Source organism: Cheilinus undulatus, linkage group 11 (genome assembly GCF_018320785.1).
Source record: "Cheilinus undulatus linkage group 11, ASM1832078v1, whole genome shotgun sequence".
NCBI lineage: Eukaryota > Metazoa > Chordata > Actinopteri > Labriformes > Labridae > Cheilinus > Cheilinus undulatus.
In genome coordinates, this window is record NC_054875.1 from 1309587 (window position 1) to 1332383 (window position 22797).

The 22797-nt window shown below is 40.1% G+C and overlaps 2 protein-coding genes across 2 annotated transcripts; one reads left to right on the top strand and one right to left on the bottom strand.

The window, feature by feature from the left end:
- Positions 1 to 374: 374 nt before the first annotated feature.
- On the bottom strand, positions 375 to 12023 carry ccnq (cyclin Q). Its single transcript, XM_041798651.1, has 5 exons — positions 11676 to 12023; positions 6327 to 6510; positions 6099 to 6231; positions 5568 to 5786; positions 375 to 1357 (listed from the first exon to the last, which is right to left on the bottom strand). Exons 1-5 carry the CDS (start codon positions 11821 to 11823, stop codon positions 1268 to 1270), a joined length of 774 nt encoding a protein of 257 aa, XP_041654585.1. The 5' UTR covers positions 11824 to 12023; the 3' UTR covers positions 375 to 1267.
- Positions 12024 to 17250: 5227 nt separating this feature from the next.
- Positions 17251 to 22265, top strand: cfap126 (cilia and flagella associated protein 126). The gene is made up of 5 exons (XM_041800410.1): positions 17251 to 17277; positions 17351 to 17413; positions 17615 to 17689; positions 19154 to 19336; positions 21642 to 22265. The coding sequence occupies exons 1-5, from the start codon at positions 17251 to 17253 to the stop codon at positions 21933 to 21935; spliced, it is 642 nt and encodes a 213-aa protein (XP_041656344.1). The 3' UTR covers positions 21936 to 22265.
- Positions 22266 to 22797: the final 532 nt, after the last annotated feature.

Below are 22797 nucleotides of genomic sequence, written 5' to 3' on the forward strand. Positions count from 1 at the left end.
CATGCAAAGAAAGGTGCTATTTTTCTTACATAGCCGGCATATATTCTAAAATCTCGCATACCCCCTCTCGCCTTCACGTACACGTACCTCGATTAGAGAACCACTGATCCAAGTGCGTGCTGGCCACGGTTTTTGCTTGTGTCATCACAACATCCGTTTCGGCCTTGTTGTTTTGGTGATAAAAGCCTTACAGCCGAAAACTGAAAATGCACTTTTGGGCCATTTTTGGCCGAAAATTTCCAGCGGCCGATTTTCGGTGCATCCCTAATTTGTACCCTTTAAATATCTACAAAGATCAACAACAGTCACATAAACAGCATCAACAGCAAACACAACCATCAGCTAATAACAAATATCAGTGGGAGGTCTGCAGGGAGGACTGATTCTGCTCATTTATTATCGTCTGCAAGGTTGATACCTTTAAACCTCCCCCAGTCAATTTCACATATCATTTAATTACAAATATGAAAAAATCACCCACCAAAAATCTGCCATGAAAGCATGAAAAGTGGAGACATTAGCGCTACTGTCCTAGACTACCGGAATATGTGAAGTCTGTGCATGAATCAGTGTAACTGCCTGCATGTTTTCTGCCTTACTGAATGCATCCTCAGAAAAATAGACATGCAGATTGATATATCCTACTATTGTGCTCACTGCATAGAATAAGTAGCCTACATTTGATCTCATTCTTATTTTAGGTCATTAAATCTACTATTTCTATTTCCACTTGAGTTTAAAAATATAAATGTTGGCATAGAAATGATCCTGAAAGCTTTCTTCTTTCTTCTACAGAGTTATAAGTAATCAGAGTGGTTAAACTGAGAACATCCAGCTCTTTTTTCTGCCCTGTGGCAGTGAGAATAAAATAAATCTGGCTCTTCTGATATTCAAAGTCGTCCGTCCCTGCCCTGACATCTCAGGATAACACCAAATCTAACCGATTTAACACTGAGGTGACCGTATCAGTTCCTTCCTCTATATCTGTTGGATGTTTTTGATTGGTTTATGATAAAAACTTGGTGATTCTCCCCCCTGGCTGTACCTGAAGCTGCTGCTGCTCGGAGCTCATCGTTATTCAGAGAAATGTCTCCCCGGGGTGGCAGGAATCAGGAGTGCAGCGAGTTTCTGTCACAGCTCACAGAATAACTGGGCCAACATGAAGTCTCCTCGCCGTCTCACATGCACACCTGGATCTCCATACTGAAACACACACCGCCTCCAAGAACCGCCCCGTGTCTGTGCGCCGGCTCTGTGCGGTCGCCCTTCAGATACACTTGGCCTCCATGTCGTAGAGCTGCAGAAGGTCTGAGATCACGGCATCGATGTCTGCTTTGGTCACGTCCTCACACAGCACCTGCACACAGACACAAGCGTTAGCGCCTCACCTGGACTTCAAACGGCGCTCACACAGACAGACGACCCAGATTTGAGTGCCTGGAGGACTGAAGTGGATCAGCGTGACTAATCCAGACTTTTTGCATTTGCATTCAGTTACAGTGGCTCTGAGAATCAAAGAGAGCGTTTAGAAAAGTGTCAGACAATGAGAGACCAGAAACATCACCATCCAATTACCGTCCACGGCTCCGCTCTGAGGACGGGACGCCGCTTTGTGGTCGGTCTGTTCTAACTCACAAAGACGGAGACGAGACCAAAAGGAGCTACGCTTGAACCATCCAACTGTATCCGTCAGTGTTAGAGCAGAGGTTCTCAACTGGTGGATCTGAACCCAGATATGGGTCAGGAATGTTTACCTGGTAAAATATCTATAGGACCTACAGAAGCCCTGAGCAGACATTCATGCTAGGGACGTCCAATTCAGCCAAATAAGGTCATCCATTTGTTACAGATCCTGAGAGACGGACGGGGATGTTGTTGATGCTCACACATGAATTAAACTCAGACACTTATTTCACACAAATGGCTCTCTGTTTGGTACTAGTTAAGCTTTTAAAATGTGGATTAAAAACCAACAAAGATGGAAAAAAGAAGATTGGTTCTCAAACAGGAGCCAGCTCCCGTCATTCTCATTAAAGAGCTGGCTCTTCGAACAGGCTCGTTCATGAACAACACATTATAATTGGTCTCATACACATTATTATCAAAGACCTCCTCTATGTTGACTGTTCTTTGTTGGCAACTTGTGGAAAACTGAGTTCCGCTCACTCTTCTAAAAGTTGTCTACAATGGCCTACGACAGAGCTCAACAGCGTGGTTCTGGAAGTAAAAATCATTCATTTTCTCCACAGTGAACTTGATTATTGGCTATTTTATCAGAAATATCAGAGTCAGACTGACCAGAAGCTACCTAAATGTGAAATGATGGTATATGCTCCTGCAACGTTCTTAAGATATCAACCACACTTTAAGAAAAACATTGTTTATTTATGACCCCAGCTAAAAATACTACAATACCCACAATCTGTATGCTGTATGACGCAGAATAAACACAAATGTGTATATAAAACGACATTTTTGTTTAAAATGTAAAGACTACAACAAAGATACGTAAAGCAAACAGGTGCATATATGATTTGATAGTTTGAAAAACTATTATTTATAGTAAATAATATGAATTGCAGTGAATTGTGAGATATGTAGTTCTGTCCTCTTTGTAAAGAAATATGTACACAGTCTGTATCTTTGCCTTTTACTCTGATTATGAACATGGCAAACCAAATGTTTTATAGTCATGAGTACTCTGGTTAGCTTTGTTCATACATTAGGGGTGTTGCAATAAGGATTTTATGGAATGTCTATACAGAATTAGAAAAGTGAAATTCACTTATGGATAATCTTTAGAAATACGATGTCATCCTTTGAGGTCTTATATAATCTTTAGAAAGATGATGTCATCCACTGCAGTCTTAAATAATCGTTAGAAAGATGATGTCATCCTTTTAGGTCTTAAATAATCGTTAGAAAGATGATGTCATCCTTTGAGGTCTTATATAATCTTTAGAAAGATGATGTCATCCACTGAAGTCTTAAATGATCTTTAGAAAGATGATGTCATCCACTGAAGTCTTATATAATCTTTAGAAAGATGATGTCATCCTTTAAAGTCTAAAATAATCTTTAGAAAGATGATGTCATCCTTTGAAGTCTTATATAATCTTTAGAAAGATGATGTCATCCTTTGAAGTCTAAAATAATCTTTAGAAAGATGATGTCATCCACTGAAGTCTTAAATAATCTTTAGAAAGATGTATCATCCTTTGAGGTCTTATATAATCTTTAGAAAGACGATGTCATCCTTTGAAGTCTAAAATAATCTTTAGAAAGATGATGTCATCCTTTGAAGTCTTATTTAATCTTTAGAAAGATGATGTCATCCACTGAAGTCTTTAATAATCGTCAGAAAGATGTATCATCCTTTGAGGTCTTATATAATCTTTAGAAAGATGATGTCATCCTTTGAGGTCTTATATAATCTTTAGAAAGATGATGTCATCCTTTGAGGTCTTATATAATCTTTAGAAAGATGATGTCATCCTTTAAGGTCTTAAATAATCGTTAGAAAGATGATGTCATCCTTTGAAGTCTAAAATAATCTTTAGAAAGATGTCATCCTTTGAAGTCTTAAATAATCTTTAGAAAGATGTCATCCTTTGAAGTCTTAAATAATCTTTAGAAAGATGATGTCATCCTTTGAAGTCTTAAATAATCTTTAGAAAGATGTCATCCTTTGAAGTCTTAAATAATCTTTAGAAAGATGTCATCCTTTGAAGTCTGAAATAATCTTTAGAATGATGTATCATCCTTTGAGGTCTTATATAATCTTTAGAAAGATGATGTCATCCTTTGAGGTCTTATATAATCGTTAGAAAGATGATGTCATCCTTTGATATAATCTTTGGAAAGATGATGTCATCCTTTGAGGTCTTAAATAATTGTTAGAAAGATGATGTCATCCTTTGAAGTCTTAAATTATCTTTAGAAATATGATGATATCCTTTGAACTCTTACATCATTTTTAGAAAGATGATGTCATCCTTTGAAGTCTTAAATTTGGCAAGCAGTTTTAACTTTCAAAGTTAAGTTTGAATATCTGGAATTAACATTGTAGATATCTGTAAATCAATTTTGCCTAGTCAAGAAGACCATTTCAGTTATCTGCAAATACACTCTGCCTATCCACAACTGTCATCTCAGATATCTACGTTATTTTGACTAGGCAGAATGAAGTCACTTTTGCCATTTATGTGTATGGGGTTTGTCATTACAGATACCTACAATGTCATTTTGGATATCCACAATATGAATTACCGATATCTGCAAATGAATTGTAGATATCTGTAATTCTAATTCAAGATATCTACAATTACATTTTGACTAGGCAGAATTAGAATTACAGATATCTTTAATTCACCTCAATTCTATACAATTCAAGATATCTACATGTCCCTTTTCGGATATCTTAAATTAAGTTTTGACTAGGCAAAATTACATTGTAGATATCTGTAAATGGAATTCTGCCTAGTAAAAATGTGATTGTAGATATCTTGAATTGGAATTACCAACATCTACAATTCATTTGCAGATATCAGTAATTCACATTGTGGATATCCGAAATGACGTTGTAGGTATCTGTAATGACAAACCCATACACATGAATGGCAAAAGTGATGTCATTTGGCCTAGTCAAAATGACGTTGTAGATATCTGAAATGACAGATAGTCAGAAAGACTATGTTGATACCTACATGTGAATTCCAGATAGTCAAATTTAGCTTTTAAATGTTAAAACTGCTTGCCATACTTAAATAATCTTTAGAAAGATGATGTCATCCTACAGGTGTCTGATCCTAATAATTCATGTTTTGAAGTAATATCTGCTGATACTAATCTCTTACTGAAAACACCCCCATCCCTATGAAACACTCCATCCCTGCCATTTGCATCAAGGCCAGTCTAAGTGGTTCCTCACTAAGTTTATAATCTTAATAGTTTATTAGTGTTTCCATTACAAGCATGTTTATGACTGAATGAGGGAGGAAAGCTGTTAAAGTGGCTCAGCTAGCCTCTTAGCTCTGTCCTGGACTCCTCTAGACTCCGGTCTCCCTTCATCTGCTGAGACCTGTAGTAGGAGGTCTGCAGGACTAAGGACTAAGTTCTTAGTGACTGGATCAGCTCCAGCTAAAACAGTGAACCTGTGGTAAAAATCCCTTTGTTGTAAAGTGTATGGATCGTAGCCTGTGGATGTAGAAAGGTTCTGATGACAACTGCAGTGTGCAGCGCCACCTAGAGCTTTAGCTTTATACTTTACTACATTACCACTGATTCAGAACTACTGATCTTCACTTCCTGACCCCCATCTGACTTTCGTGCACCACTGGGATCACCTCACTGCAGACAACCTTCCACCACCCTTCCAGCTCCCGTTGGTTCAGGACTATGTGGACCTAGAGTGTATGGGAGGGCTTAGCTTTCATACAGACACACAGATCAGACTGTACTCAGGAATTTTACAGTTCCTCCTCCATGTAACGGGTCTGTGCTGCATGTAGCTAAATCAAGCTGCCGTAGCTTTAAATAACCGTGATGATCCGACACAGCTCACACACCTGCCACCACTCTCTCTCCCCGACAGGAAGCTCCACTCCGTAGCTGTTTAGGGCCAGGTACAGCGTTGCTATGGCGATGTGTTGGGGTATGTGGCGGATGCACATGGATCCGTGGTAACAGTCTCTTAGCAACGCCCAGGAAGTCTCAGCGACGGGGGTCCGAGACCAAGCATGGCGGTTCACGAGCGACTTCACAGACAGCAGGTAGTGGAGTAAATACTGCAGCGACAGAGACAATGGTACCATAACATGAATGAATAAAAATGATCATCTGCTGTCTGAAACAAACATCTAAAACAGGGGTTCTCATCTGGTGGGTTGGGACCCAAAAGCGGGTCTCTGAGCCTCTATCAGCGGGTCAAAAATGTGATTCTGGGAACAAAAACGTCCATGAAACTCATTAAACTGTGCTTTTTTCCCCCGTCTCTTTGATGACCAGTTAGTAACCATAGACCTCAGACCGCTATACTCCAGCAGCAGCAGACAGAAACGCCTCCTAAAGGGTTAAATCAATGACATTCGCTGACAGACCTTGTGCGGGTGTTCGAAGCAGACGTGGAAGTTGAGTTGTCGGAGGATGAGGAGCTCACACTGCACCACGCTGTCCCTCAGGTCCCAGAACTCTGTGTCGCACTCCAGAGGAGCGCTGCCGCTGTTAAAATACCTGCAGGGAGAGGGGGACCGAGGTGACCGCCCTTTTCAATCCCCTTCCTGTAGTTTCAGTGTGACGTAGCATGACATAACGCCAGCTCTGCTCACCTGTGGCTCACGTTGATGATGTCACGCGTCCTGATGTGCTGCTCCTCCACTTTTCCGGCCAGGTACAGACTGCTCATGGCCACCAGGTACGGCTCATAATCCTGCAGGCTGGCACGTTCGAAGAAACGGTGGTACAGCACGCACGCTGTCGCCACGGGAACCGAGCGCATGCACAGCTTCACACCTGAGAAGACGGTAGAGGAAGGTTTATGAGCCATGTTACCATCGTTTCAACGACTGGGATTATACTGGACACAACTGGGATTATACTGGACACAACTGGGATTATACTGGACACAACTGGGATTATACTGGACACAACTGGGATTATACTGGACACTACTGGGATTATACTGGACACAACTGGGATTATACTGGACACTACTGGGATTATACTGGACACTACTGGGATTATACTGGACACAACTGGGATTATACTGGACACTACTGGGATTATACTGGACACTACTGGGATTATACTGGACACAACTGGGATTATACTGGACACAACTGGGATTATACTGGACACTACTGGGATTATACTGGACACAACTGGGATTATACCGGACACAACTGGGATTATACCGGACACTACTGGGATTATACTGGACACAACTGGGATTATACTGGACACTACTGAGTTTATACTGGACACAACTGGAATTATACTGGACACAACTGGGATTATACTGGACACTACTGGGATTATACCGGACACTACTGGGATTATACCGGACACAACTGGGATTATACCGGACACTACTGGGATTATACCGGACACAACTGGGATTATACCGGACACAACTGGGATTATACTGGACACAACTGGGATTATACTGGACACAACTGGGATTATACCGGACACTACTGGGATTATACCGGACACAACTGGGATTATATTGGACACTACTGGGATTATACCGGACACTACTGGGATTATACCGGACACTACTGGGATTATACTGGACACTATTGGGATTATACCGGACACAACTGGGATTATATTGGACACTACTGGGATTATACCGGACACTACTGGGATTATACCGGACACAACTGGGATTATACTGGACACTATTGGGATTATACCGGACACTACTGGGATTATACCGGACACTACTGGGATTATACCGGACACTACTGGGATTATACCGGACACAACTGGGATTATACCGGACACTACTGGGATTATACCGGACACAACTGGGATTATACCGGACATAACTGGGATTATACCGGACACTACTGGGATTATACCGGACACAACTGGGATTATACCGGACATAACTGGGATTATACCGGACACTACTGGGATTATACCGGACACTACTGGGATTATACTGGACACTACTGGGATTATACTGGACACTACTGGGATTATACCGGACACTACTGGGATTATACTGGACACTACTGGGATTATACTGGACACAACTGGGATTATACCGGACACAACTGGGATTATACCGGACACTACTGGGATTATACTGGACACAACTGGGATTATACTGGACACTACTGAGTTTATACTGGACACAACTGGAATTATACTGGACACAACTGGGATTATACTGGACACTACTGGGATTATACCGGACACTACTGGGATTATACTTGACACTACTGAGATCATACTGGACACTACTGAGATTATACTGGACACTACTGAGATTATACTGGACACTACTGAGATCATACTGGACACTACTGAGATTATACTGGACACTACTGAGATTATACTGGACACTACTAAGATTATACTGGACACTACTAAGATTATACTGGACACTACTGAGATCATACTGACACTACTGAGATCATACTGACACTACTGAGATTATACTGACACTACTGAGATTATACTGACACTACTAAGATCATACTGACACTACTGAGATCATACTGACACTACTGAGATTATACTGACACTACTAAGATTATACTGGACACTACTGAGATCATACTGGACACTACTGAGATTATACTGGACACTACTGAGATTATACTGGACACTACTAAGATTATACTGGACACTACTAAGATTATACTGGACACTACTGAGATCATACTGGACACTACTGAGATCATACTGGACACTACTGAGATTATACTGGACACTACTGAGATTATACTGGACACTACTGAGATTATACTGGACACTACTGAGATCATACTGGACACTACTGAGATCATACTGGACACTACTGAGATTATACTGGACACTACTGAGATTATACTGGACACTACTGAGATTATACTGGACACTACTGAGATTATACTGGACACTACTGAGATTATACTGGACACTACTGAGATTATACTGGACACTACTGAGATCATACTGGACACTACTGAGATCATACTGGACACTACTGAGATTATACTGGACACTACTGAGATTATACTGGACACTACTGAGATTATACTGGACACTACTGAGATTATACTGGACACTACTGAGATCATACTGGACACTACCGAGATTATACTGGACACTACCGAGATTATACTGGACACTACTGAGATCATACTGGACACTACTGAGATCATACTGGACACTACTGAGATTATACTGGACACTACTGAGATTATACTGGACACTACCGAGATTATACTGGACACTACTGAGATTATACTGGACACTACTGAGATCATACTGGACACTACTGAGATTATACTGGACACTACTAAGATTATACTGGACACTACTGAGATCATACTGGACACTACTGAGATTATACTGGACACTACTAAGATTATACTGGACACTACTGAGATCATACTGGACACTACTGAGATTATACTGGACACTACTGAGATTATACTGGACACTACTGAGATCATACTGGACACTACTGGGATTAAAGCCACCTGTCCAACTGCTTTGTTATCAAGGAAAATGCAGAGAATAATGATGATTTAGAAATGTGCATTTGTAAACTTTAAAGTTTTTAATATTTTTAAATGAAGGCACTTCTTCTTAGGTCAACAGTGGCACCACGGTAAACTAAAGGCCTTTCTGCTGGCATTTTCATAAACCTTTATAGTTCTACTAAAATAATCGCAGCCTTTTATAGGATTATGCAGTTGCACAGCCCAAAATAACAGCTGCAGTTGGATTAATTTTGCAGCATTAGACGTGATGAAGTTCTGGTGATATCTGGATCTTCAAACAGAGATTTTCCAGAGGCACTGTCCAAACCAAAGCTTATAGGAAATCCCACAGAATGCCTTGGGAATCACCAGCAAGGTCTGAAAATTAGGACAACGCTTCGGCTGAACAATTTGCAAAAATAATGTAATCGCAACTTTTCCTGCAATAAGTTAAGCTAGGGCTAAATTTAGGAAAAAAAAAAATCTTACTTCCATTTTGGCTCACAGAGCAAATTTGATATCAGTTGCTTTATTGAAGGGGATGATCATTTCTCATAGCATTCTCATTTTGATGAAGAAAAATAAATGCATGAGAAAGAAAAGCAAGATTTTTGTAAAAAAAAAAATTTAAATAAAAAAGATCCTTGAAGGTTTGAATACTGTATAAAGCAGTGATACTCAACATGTGGCTCTGGAGCCATGTGACTCTTTTATGTCTTCATTTTAAATATCATTCCCCCAGAAAACCTTGAAAAAAACAAAACTTTTTTGCACTTTTTTCCCATTTTTCACCCATTTAAGCTACCTTTTTGAAAACCACTTTTTGCCACCTTTATCCCATTTTTTTCCCTTTTATTACTACCTTTTGCCATTTAATACCACTTTTTCCCTACTTTTTTGCCCATTTTGACATTTTATTTCCAACTTTTTACCCTTTTTTTGCCACTTGTATCCCATTTTTGTCCTTTTACAACCTTTTATCTACACATTTTTACCCATTTAAGATACTAATTGTCATTAAATACCACTTTTTACTAGTTTTTGCCCATTTCAGCCAATCTTGACTGCTTTTTGTCCATTTTAGTCATGTTTCACTCATTTTTTTCCACAGTTTTGCCACTTATGGACCATTTTAAGCCAACTGTAACTCACTTTTGTCACTTCTCACCCATTTTTGTTACCTTTTGACCATTTTTTTCCACCTTTAACTCATTTTTATTGCTACTTCAAGCTGTTTTTGTCACTTTTCACCTCTTAGATTGTGGCTTTTGCAAAGTTATTTTACAACTATTTGGCTCTTTGGTTGAGCAGGGTTGAGTAACACTGGTATAAAGCATAGAAAAAGAAAAAAATATCTCAAACTGGCATTTTGACACGTTTCAGGTTAAAGAAATATTGCTCTGTCAGTGATTTGAATTTGCAGCATGCCATAATGCGATTTAATCTAATTTGTGATTAACTGCCCAGCCCTAGGCAACGCTCCAGTTTAATAAAGTAAAGCTGAAAACTATTATGGTGCTTTGATTTGGAGCGAGTGTTTTTTAATGGCTCAGAGTGGAAATGCTCGGTGTTGTCGTCTGTTTACATGAATGCTGTGGACAACTGCTGATGATGAATCAGGAACTAGAAGAGTCATCAAGTTTTACAGGGGAAGAATTCACCGCTACACCTTCTAACTGTTACAGGGCTTCCAGTAGTGTGCCTTGTGGGACGCCACATTTGATGCCCACATACTTAGAACCATGACCAGAAAACTGCACACAGCTGTTGCTTTTATATTTAAATAACTGCTTAACTAGACCAATATCACTCCCCTCAAACCATAGGTCCGCTATTTTAGAATTAAATGTTTTAATCAAAAGCATCAAAATCAATCAGTACACCATCTGTTTATTTCATGTGTCTGATTATTGCAGGAATTTCTTCAACAAATCTTTAAAAACGAAATAGCTTAAATCTATTCGTCTGAAATCAAAATGACTCTCACTCTGAATCTCCTTTTTCAGTAAAATCCAAATTCTTTCTCAAGCGCTTTAAAATGTTCATAATGCTGACAGTCAGAGGTCGTTTTTATATTTGACAGTTTTGACTCTAGATAACTATTAGATATTTTCTTTTACCCAAACCTATCATGTTTTGTGTGTTTTTATGGCTGAAATGTTGATCGGACTTCATATGAGGAGCTGTAGCACGTAAATAAAGGAACCGGTGTTATAATTAAAAGAGTGACCGTGTTATCTGGTGCCTGTCAGCCTACTTCCTTATCGTGAAGCTGTTGAATATAAACTTTTGTGAATCGTTCTTTAGTATAATTTCTGTCCTTGCAGCCTTATTTTAACAGTGTTTCTGCCATTATATCAAAAACCGTTTCAAAGAGATGTGTACTGGTACTCTTTTTCAGATTCGGCAGGTCACTAATTAACACGGTCACGTATTACACCATAACATCCCTCCGGCGGTTGGCGGGGAGGCTACCTGTCTCCATGATGAAGCGACACACTCGGAAATGTGTCTTTATGTCCCGGGCAGAGTCACTCTCGGAGCCCCCGCTGGAGTCTCTCCTTCCCGGCAGACACAGCGGTTGCTCCGGGATGGAGGGAACCCGGGAGGACGGACCCTCCATGGTGGACCAGAGGGGGGTTAACTGGACGATAACTGGCGATAGATGACTCCACAAGAGTTTGTTTGACAGCAGATCTATGAATCAGAGTAATCTGCCTCAGTGAGGGTACTTTTAAACTAAATTACAGTCTAAATAACTGCTCTATCAAACACTGAGGACGGCTAATCAGTGCTACAGCGCTAGCGCCACTTCTTCTTCTACTTCTGGATTCTGTTAGCCTCATGCTTTACCGGCGCTCTGCTGCCCTCTACTGTCTGATATTTGTTTTGTCACGTTTATTCTTCCTCTTAGCTATAAACCCTCATTAAATGTGAAAGTCGCCCCCTACTGTACCGGAGTGTAAGGATGGTACAAATATGTTCAAAAGCAAGATAGTGGATAATGCACTAAAAATGATGTGATGGATTATGGGTAACGATTTTAAACAGATTAAAACCAATCACAGAAACAGGTCCGCTACTTAATTCACTCCACCTGGACACACTGGTTAAAATGTTCCAGATTTTCCTTAAAATCAGGAATGACAGTAATTATAATATAATGGACAGAAATCAGCCTGAGTCAGATAGACGGACAAACAAAACAAAGCTGCAGGATGAATTTTAAAGGTTTCTGATCATGTCTGGTAGCAGAGGCTACATTTTCAGTAAAGATTTGTCATCAAATTTGTACTTTAGCATGTTTTTGTTTTTTATTGTCAAAAAGGGTGAATTTTTCAATCTGTTTAATTTCATCAGTTTTGTGCCACTTAAAATTTCCACTTAAAATTTCCATTTAAGATCAAATTAATTAACTTCAGTTTTCATTTTTGAGAGAAGTCGATCGTTTCAAGCTAAGAAAAAATCTCAAAGTAGTCTAAAGCAGTGAGTCCCAGCCTTTATCCAACCAGTATATCTTTATAACTTTACCAAAGTTGGAAATTGGCCTAAAATTTAAAGAAATTCCATCCGTGCTCAGTCTCAGGCATGTTTGTCTCAGAGAAAGGCATTTGAAGGCATTTTGGGCGAACAGGGACTCTGGTGTAACACTCAGATCTGGTGGACCTGGTCTAGTTCATCAGTGACCAGCCGTAATCCTCCAGACAGCTGCAGGGGTACAGATGAGTGTGTGCCAAATGTCGTGCAGGCATTAAGCCATTGCCCGTCCTTAAAAAGCCAACAATGCCTCCACTGTTATTCCATAAGGCTTCAGTTTATCGGATCAATCCAAGTCCAGATGAAGTGAGCTCCTTTATCAAAGTAGTTCTGTCTGCTGAAACGGCTCGCTTGTCTTTTACTGAATGCCGTCCTGGATCCGTCTCTTTCAAACCCATTTGTACGTTTTCTTTACTTACACGTAATATTAGCTCTCTGCATTTGGCACACACCCGTCTGAACCCTGCAGGGCCCGGTTGTTCAAAAGGTAATCTGATTGTATTTTGGATAATGGATCGGATCAAATCTTGAAAATGGGTTGTTCAAAGCCAAAATCAGATTCTGAAATCGGATTGGATCACGTAATCCAATCCTGGTTATAATCTGGACAAAACCCTCAGTTTGTGTTGTTCAAAACTTTTTAGTAGGATTGGGATAACTTTGATCCAAAAAACAGGATTATTCTGATCCCAGCAGTTTGGTGGATTCAGGGTGGATTTCAGGAACAAAACTGGTCAAATAAATAACATTGATCATGAAGTAGATACACATTTATTTATTGATATTTTTTCAACTGATTTTCAGACCATACAGTTTAAATTATAGACTACTTAACACCAAAGACCACTAAAGTAGAAATAATATAATCCTCTCAAAAGCTGTCAAAATCAAACAACAAAGTATTCAATGCTAACTCTAATTGGAAACGTAATATTTACAGACATATCCAAAAATCATTGTTCAAAAATAATTTCAGACAATGGCATCCCTTACTGCATGTCCAGTCACTCTCTCATTCTGAGAGGAAGTCGGTGGTACATCTTCATTTTCAGCTGGCTCAGGTGCATCACTGACAGCAAAGAGAGGGACATTCCACTTTGTAGCAATATTGTGCAGGACAATACAAGCAAGTATGATGTTGCACACTCTTTGGGGTTCCTCTCACAAGTAGCTGAGGCATGCAAAGCACCTCTTCAGGACTCCATGTAAACGCTCAATAGCAGACCTTGTTTTGGAAAGAGCAGTGCTGAAGCGTGCCTGCTCAGGTGTGCTTGGTGCAAGAAAAGGGGTCATCAGCCATGGTAGGAGTGGATAGGCTCTGTCTCCTAATATTATGCCATCTGGTCGGTTGGTCTGGAGCCTTCTGTACAGTCGTACTGTCGTGGACAGACCCAGGCCACTTCACAACACTGTTCGTGATGAGGAGGTCAGCATCACCCACAAGTTGTATGTTTATGCTGTGCCTTCCCTTCCTGCTGATATACTCCCACTCTCTCTCATGGGGGGCTTGTATAGACACATAAGTGCAATCGATAACCCCAATAGTATTGGGCATGTTCCCCAAGAGTAAGAACTTGCGCTTGGTCTGGGAAATCTGGTCACCCCTTGGAAAACAGACAAATTCATTGGCCAGGCTGGACAAAGTGACTGACACAGCTTTCACCACATTACTCACAGTTGATTCGTCCACTCCTATACTGTCACCAACAACCTGGTAAAAGACCCAGATGTATAGTAGCGCAGAGCAACGAGGACCTGTTCTTCCACAGACAGACTGTGAATCCTTCTGGTTCTGCGTTGAAGCTCTGACCTGACAAGGTCTGCGATGTATTTAATATCAGCTTTCCCAAACCGAAATCGAGCATCAAGCTCCTCATTGGTGTACTGCTCTAGTGGTTTTGTACGCTCAACATAAACCCTTCTATTGTATTCTCTCCTGCCAAAATGGTAGTGGCGATGGACTACACCTGCCATGTCAGTGGCCCTGTGTAAGTCCTCTGAGAAAGACTGAATGAGACGACTGAATGATGAGCTGATAAGCTGCACCTTGTTCTCTATCAATCAATCCTGCCCAGGGCCTATATAGCCTCTGTGCACCACACCAAACAGGTGGAACCATGGACTCAAAAAGATCTAATTTCACAGTTGCAGAAACCCATGCACTGCTGGAAGGTATAAGGCATCATTATGCCTCCACAGTAGGACGTTTTAGATGTTCAAAGGGAGGAGAATTGACCAACAAGAAGAAAAAAGATGTTTGCAAAAAACACTCAAACAGGCAACAAGCCCTTCAAGACAGGTGAATACACTGACTTGGTTCTTGATATTATTGGTGGGGAGAGTTCACAAGCCCTACGTGGGATTCAGGGTGTTGCAGGGGATGGTGAGCCCACAGTTGAAGAGGAAAGTGAGTCATTTCCTACGGATTCAGAGGAAACTGTGATTCTTGATTTCAGTTCTGTTACTGTGGGAGAAGGTGGAACTGCACAAGTAGAGACAGTAATCACTTCAACAGGAAGTCGAAGAGGCTTAAAACGTCCTTTGCACTTCTTAAACGAGAAACTGAAAGAGCAGAGGGACAGATTACTTTAACCAAACTGCAGCAAACCAAAACCAAACTTGAGATCCTTCTGAAAACAAAGCTTGGGCATTCCACAGAAGAAGAAGACTGAATGTGTGTGTTGTTTTTTTTCTTTCAATGTTTATAGGTTGAAATTTTAATTTTGAATTTGAAGCACATGGAATGTACATTTGCTTTTTTAATTTTTTGTGGGACAGATATGGTCTGGCTTGTCAAAGTTGTTGAAAATGGGGTATTTCTACTTTATGTGCTTTCTTTTTGTTTCTTAAAATAAATCCACTTTGAGTGACCCCATGCTGGCTATTCCACCAGTTTTTTTACACACCCAGCAGCTTTCAGAGTGATATGAAGTCTAATTTAGAGCATGCATTATCCAGATTTGGGAATCCTGAAAAGTTTGGATTTGGATCAGACTGATCCAGTCCAACTTTGTTTTGAACAACTGGGATAAAAGTAAGATGGATTACGTGATCCTGGATAGCAACAAAAAGGGATTTCAAAATCCGGATAATTTTTATCCGAATTACACCTTTTGAACACCCGGGCCCAGCTGTCCGGAGGATTGCAACTGGTTACTGATGAACTCCATCAGGTACGCCAGACCTGAGTAAGTTCTACGACGAAGGAGTCCCCTTTCAGCAAAAATGCCTTCAAACGCCTTTCTCTGAGACAAAAGCACGCCTGCAACTAAGCATGGATTGAACTTCTTTAAATTTTAGGCCAATTTTGAAGTAAAATTCAATGAATCTCCCCCACAGATGCTCGCCCTCTGTTGTTTTGGTTGGTTTGACCCGGAAGTAGTTACTGCTACGTCATTTAAATCTATTTTTGCGAGATCTCACAAAACTGTTGAAGAAAAAAAAATCTCCCATTTTTTATTTTTTCTGCTATGTCCCTTAAGGGGCTCCGTAGAATTCTGACTTTTTCTCACAAGTGGGAAAAAAAAATCATTTCAAATCTTTCTTTTGCTCTGAGGCTCTAATACTCTTCTGTAATTATGAAAACAGCAACAGAGAGGATTTATTTTTAGGACAAATCTAAAAATTCTAAAGTTTAAAAAGTCAGTAATTTACAAGAAAAAATCAACATTTTTACTCTAAAAGTTGTAAATGTAAGTGAAGATAAACTTAGTTTCTGAGATTATAAAATCAAAAATCCAACCACTATTTTCACTTTGGTTTCTTGTACATTTTTGGCCTAACACTACTGTAAATGTACGGTTTTTACAGTTTGACATTTCTGAGTTTCTATTATCACATTTAAGGACTTTATACACTCAGGAATTGTAACTTTTTCTAGTAAATATCCTACAGTCTGAACTCTGACATTCAGAGATTTTTTTTCTTGTACATAAACAACTTATAATGTGAAAATGTGAAAATGTGAACTTTATTTTACTTAGAAATGAGCAGATATTCTTCATTCTTTAAAAAGCTTTAAGGTTGGCCTTCATACATTATGTTGCCAATCATGATTCAATAGAAATATAAATGTACGTCTAATTTTAACAGCCTCAGAGCAGACAGGGTCCAACGCGCCCCCTAGGGGTGCCCGGACCCCAGGTTGGGAACCAATGCTCTAAAGGTTGTTGGGAGACTGGAGATGGCGCCAAAGTCTTTTAAAATACGTTTGTTTGTCTACATATCTGTGTTTCCATGTGTCAGACGGTTATTGTTTATGTTAAAACAATCATCGATCATCAGTTTGGTTTTTATTTAAATGTTGGATGATAAATCAGGGTTGTGTTCTTTCTAGTTTATTATGTTGTTTTATTTCAGTGGTTTTTTTATTTTATTTTATTTTTGTCCCTTTCCTCGTATCTCCGTTCACCTCGGTGACGTCATACACGATCGGTCACGGGAATGTCCGAACACCGAGGAGGTCAGTTTGTTTGTGTTGCTAAGCAACGAGTCCACCAAAACAGAGCCAACCATGTCGTCCAGTTTCTCGGCGAACCAGGTAAGACAGTCCTCCTGTTAGAGGAAGTGTTCCGGATGCTTCTGTGACCCCAGCTGTCTCTGTCTGTCCTCAGTATGACGGCGCCTTCAGCTCCACCAGGCTGCAGAACTGGTGTGAGACCAGGACCTTCAGACAGGTGAGTCCATGCTGAGTCAGCAGGTCTGTCCTCATTGGTTACTGTGGCTTTGTTGTGATTCGCCTCCTGGCTTTAACAGTCGCATGGTCATCTGGAGACATGAAGGACAGGTTTAATCATGTCACTGCTGCAGAGTTTGATTCATTGGTTATTGATGACGTGTTATTGATGACGTGTTATTGATGACGTGTCTGTCTGCAGAGACCCGGAGCTCAGGAGGGCCACAGCAGCTTCATCGCTGATGACAGAGGTCACCTGCTGCCAGGAGTGAGGAAGGTGACCAAACACATCACATCCATGACACACACTACATGGACAAAAGTATTCAGCCACCTGACCATTCCACCAGCAGGGACTGTAATGGTATCGTGTTCAGATCCATGTCCTTTATTATGGCGTCGGTCCTCTTCTGCAGCTCTAACAGCCTCCTCTCTTCTCTGAAGGCTTCCAGAATATTCTGGAGTGTTTCTGTGTGAATGTGTGTCCGTTCGTTCTGTAGAGCATTGATGAGGTCAGGCTCTGATGTTGGACCAGAAGGCCTGGTCTGCAGGATCTCGTGGTCAAAAATATGAGTGATCTTCTCATGGTGGTCCACAGCTTAGAGTTAGTTTTGAGTGACCATGGCGTGCATGAAGGTGCAGGGGTCTGCACAGTGCTGCTTGAAGTCTCCTTTCAAAGTCTCTGCACTTTAAATTCTATCAGTCATTAAAATAAAATATTTATAGCAGAAGTTTTGGCACTAAAGTTTCACGTAATGTGTCTCTCTACTTTTCTCCTTTTTTGACCCACTAAGTATTTCCTGATAAAAAAAAAATGGGGGCCAAAAATTAAAAGCTGTTTTAATCTGTCTAAACTATTAGAGGTTTATATGCAAAAATACAGGCTTTTATTAGAGGTTTATATGCAAAAATACAGGCTTTATTAGAGGTTTATATGCAAAAATACAGGCTTTTATTAGAGGTTTATATGCAAAAATACAGGCTTTTATTAGAGGTTTATATGCAAAAATACAGGCTTTTATTAGAGGTTTATATGCAAAAATACAGGCTTTTATTAGAGGTTTATATGCAAAAATACAGGCTTTATTAGAGGTTTATATGCAAAAATACAGGCTTTATTAGAGGTTTATATGCAAAAATACAGGCTTTTACTAGAGGTTTATATGCAAAAATACAGGCTTTTATTAGAGGTTTATATGCAAAAATACAGGCTTTATCAGAGGTTTATATGCAAAAATACAGGCTTTTATTAGAGGTTTATATGCAAAAATACAGGCTTTATTAGAGGTTTATATGCAAAAATACAGGCTTTATTAGAGGTTTATATGCAAAAATACAGGCTTTTACTAGAGGTTTATATGCAAAAATACAGGCTTTTATTAGAGGTTTATATGCAAAAATACAGGCTTTTATTAGAGGTTTATATGCAAAAATACAGGCTTTTATTAGAGGTTTATATGCAAAAATACAGGCTTTTATTAGAGGTTTATATGCAAAAATACAGGCTTTTATTAGAGGTTTATATGCAAAAATACAGGCTTTATTAGAGGTTTATATGCAAAAAATACAGGCTTTATTAGAGGTTTATATGCAAAAATACAGGCTTTTATTAGAGGTGTATAGGCAGAAATACAGGTTTTTAATTTTCATCTTAAACTAGAACAGAAATCAGTGAGTTTACTCTAACAGGTGGATTTACATCAGACATTTATCTGTGCTTCCATTCACGTGTCTGTTCTAGAGAGGAAGTGCATGGCCCCACTTTAAAGGGACCTGGGATCTCCCCGCTCGGATCCCGGCCCGTCCCATCAACCCCACAGGTCGCTCTGAGGAGGGTCTGAGCCGGCTCAGGTCCTGGGGATTTGATACAGCGAGGTCGGAGACACGCAGCAGGAGCTCGGAGGGGCCGCAGGGCACTGGGCAGGTTAGTCACATGATCTGAGAGGAGCGCTTTCCTCTGGGTTAGTTTTCAAGCTTCCTGCTCCTTCCCTGAAACCTCAGACGACCCGTTCCACAACACCGCCCTGTTTCCTCAAGGAGTGATCTGTAGGTAAATGTTTGATCTGTGGTTTAGTGGCTGTCTCCAGGTGAATCCTGACAGGTGTGACCTTTGAGCTGAGCTTTAAACAAAGAAGTAACGTATTTATACAGCCAGAGGTCAATGATTAGCTCCAGGAGAATAAAACACCACCGAAGAAGAATGGAGAATTAAACACCACCCAAGAAGAATGGAGAATAAAACACCACCGAAGAAGAATGGAGAATTAAACACCATGGAAGAAGAATGGAGCTGAGCAGAGATGGACTACGCCACAGAAGGTTTAGGTTTAAGACTTGGAGCTCACATCAGGGCAACACCCCATAGACAGGAGAAAACCCTTTCAAAATAAAACACAGTTCCAAAAAGGTTGGGATACTGTGTAAAATGTAAATAAAAACAGAAGTCAATGATAGTCAAACCTCATAAATCCATATTTGATTCACAATAGAACAGAAACAAACATAAAGATGTTAAACTGAGACATTTAAGTATTTCAGGAAAAATGTTGAAATCAGGTTTATTTTCAGCTAAAGATGCCCTTTCTACCTTTATTTTGAAAGGACAGCTGAAGATTGCTTTTCTGCCTTTATTTTGAAAGGACAGCTGAAGATGGCCTTTTTACCTTTATTTTGAAAGGACAGGTGAAGATGGCCTTTTTACCTTTATTTTGAAAGGACAGGTGAAGATGGCCTTTTTACCTTTATTTTGAAAGGACAGGTGAAGATGGCCTTTCTACCTTTATTTTGAAAGGACAGGTGAAAATGGCCTTTTTACCTTTATTTTGAAAGGACAGCTGAAGATGGCCTTTTTACCTTTATTTTGAAAGGACAGGTGAAGATGGCCTTTTTACCTTTATTTTGAAAGGACAGCTGAAGATGGCCTTTTTACCTTTATTTTGAAAGGACAGGTGAAGATGGCCTTTCTACCTTTATTTTGAAAGGACAGCTGAAGATTGCTTTTCTACCTTTATTTTGAAAGGACAGCTGAAGATGGCCTTTTTACCTTTATTTTGAAAGGACAGGTGAAGATGCCCTTTCTACCTTTATTTTGAAAGGACAGCTGAAGATTGCTTTTCTGCCTTTATTTTGAAAGGACAGCTGAAGATGGCCTTTTTACCTTTATTTTGAAAGGACAGCTGAAGATGGCCTTTTTACCTTTATTTTGAAAGGACAGCTGAAGATGGCCTTTTTACCTTTATTTTGAAAGGACAGCTGAAGATGGCCTTTTTACCTTTATTTTGAAAGGACAGCTGAAGATGGCCTTTTTACCTTTATTTTGAAAGGACAGGTGAAGATGGCCTTTCTACCTTTATTTTGAAAGGACAGCCGAAGATGGCTGTTTTTTTAACTTTATTTTGAAAGGACAGCTCAGTTTGAATTTGATGGCGTCTCAGAGAAGTAGGGAGGAGTTAAAAGAAGCTGGAAAAGTAAGTGGTACTGATGGAAAAACAGCTGGAAGAGCATTTTACAGCTACTAAGGTTAAAGGTCAACAGGCCAGTGACCTGAGTGGGCCTAAACGGAGCAGATGAATCCTTTAAAGGTGCAGTGTGTAAAATTGGGACTATCAACATCTAACAGTCGATTCTGGAGTGTGATGCTCATTTCTCTGGTGATAACTGTGGGAACCAGTGAAGTTTAAAAATCAACACATGCTTAACTGTTATTTGGTTCCTTCTATGGTGCCATAGAAACAGGCAAATGCAAAAATCCAAGATGGCAGCGTCCTTGGAGGGGACCCTCCCTATGTATGAATAAAAGGTTTATTCTGAGTTAATTTAAAATATAAATTAAAAAAATGTGTAATCAGATGTCAACACTAATTAAGATCAATCTACTTATAAATGTTATGTTTCATTTTAACCAAGCTTGTTTTGCTAAATGCTAATAGGCTAAATATTACACACTGCACCTTTAAGGCAGTTTTAACTTACTAATCATCATAATGTTGAATGTTTAAGGCCCTAACTCTGTTTGTATAAAAGAGTCACAGAGATAAGGTGAAGGACTTTCTCCTGCCTGTAAACATAAGCTGTGATTGAATGAAATACTAACCCACTGAGCTCAGAGGTCTGGTTTATCACTCGTCCTCCTGAGGCCATCTTTTGTTATTGTTTTGACTGACAGCTTCCTGGAGGCGGGGCTTACATGTTATCTGTCTAATGCCAGTCTGTCTCATTTCTCTCTGCAGAGCGACGGTGCTGACCCTCCACCCTCTGCGGCTCAGGCTCCACCAGCGTCTCAGGACCGACCCGTCTCTGGAGGATCCCAGAACCAGGACGGCGAGACCACCAGGAGTCCTGGAGCTGCAGAGAGAGACAGAACGCCGAGCCCTGCTGCAGAGGAGAAACCAGCGGTGAGCTCTGCAGCCTCACAGGGCAGCAGAGCTCGCAGCGTCACAGGGGGTCAAGCGGCCGAGGAGTTAGTCCCAGGAACCCCATCATCCTCCAGGCAGTCCCACAGAGACGCCCGGCAGCACCAGTGACCTCTGACCTCAGTAAATCTAAGAGCATAATGCAAAATAAAACCTTCTAACTGCAGCAGCTGGGACTCACTTTAGCATCACTGCATTCTATAAAAGCATTAGTAACAGTCTGGTATTCTGCTGATGGAGAAGTGAAACCCTTCAAAATAAAAGCACACAGTCTGAGATTATCTAATGACTGTGGTTAAAATCTGAAATTACTGCGTAGGTGTAGCACAACAGCAGCTGTGGTTTCTCATTCAGGGCGTGGCGACTGCAGACTGAGACGCTCTGTTAGTGAGGAACAATGAGAGTGTCTGTCAGAGAACGCACCCGAGTCACACCTGAACAATAAACACCCAACGGACAACACCAGGAACCACGAGGAATATGTGACAGACTGTCAGCAGGATTTATCAGACACTAGGAGTCAGTTTATTCTAACGACTGTTAATAAAGCTCTGATAAGGACAGATTTACTGGGACTGAAGATGTCGTAGATTATAGATTATAGATTATAGAGTTTGTTCAAATATAAAATGTGAATAATTTAACACAAATAAAGCTTTTCTGTGTCGTGGACTTCTGTTTACACTGCTGTTGAATCTTAAAGGAGATCTACGGAGGGGGATAAGGGCCATGGCACGTGTTGGAGATCCAAAAAATTTAGATTCTGATTCTTAAAAAGCTGGAATTCTAAAAAAAGAGTCAGAATTCTGAGATTAAAGTCAGAACTGTGAGAAGAAAAGAGAATTCTGAAGTTAAAAAACAGCACAAATATTATTCAACGCAAAAAATAACTTACTCCCAAACAATATAAATAAACTGTTTTCAGAAAGAGAAGGAGGTTATAATCTAAGAGGGGAGCTGAACCTAAAAATGC

Coding starts and splice junctions, on each gene's coding strand:
- ccnq (XM_041798651.1), bottom strand. CDS start 11,823: ATGGAGGGTCCGTCCTCCCGGGTTCCCTCCATCCCGGAGCAACCGCTG. Junction 6,232..6,326: donor ATCATCAACGTGAGCCACAG/GTGAGCAGAGCT, acceptor CTCTCCCTGCAG/GTATTTTAACAGCGGCAGCG. Junction 1,358..5,567: donor GGGAGAGAGAGTGGTGGCAG/GTGTGTGAGCTG, acceptor GTCTGTGTGCAG/GTGCTGTGTGAGGACGTGAC.
- cfap126 (XM_041800410.1), top strand. CDS start 17,251: ATGTCGTCCAGTTTCTCGGCGAACCAG. Junction 17,690..19,153: donor TGCTGCCAGGAGTGAGGAAG/GTGACCAAACAC, acceptor TGTCTGTTCTAG/AGAGGAAGTGCATGGCCCCA. Junction 19,337..21,641: donor GGCCGCAGGGCACTGGGCAG/GTTAGTCACATG, acceptor TTCTCTCTGCAG/AGCGACGGTGCTGACCCTCC.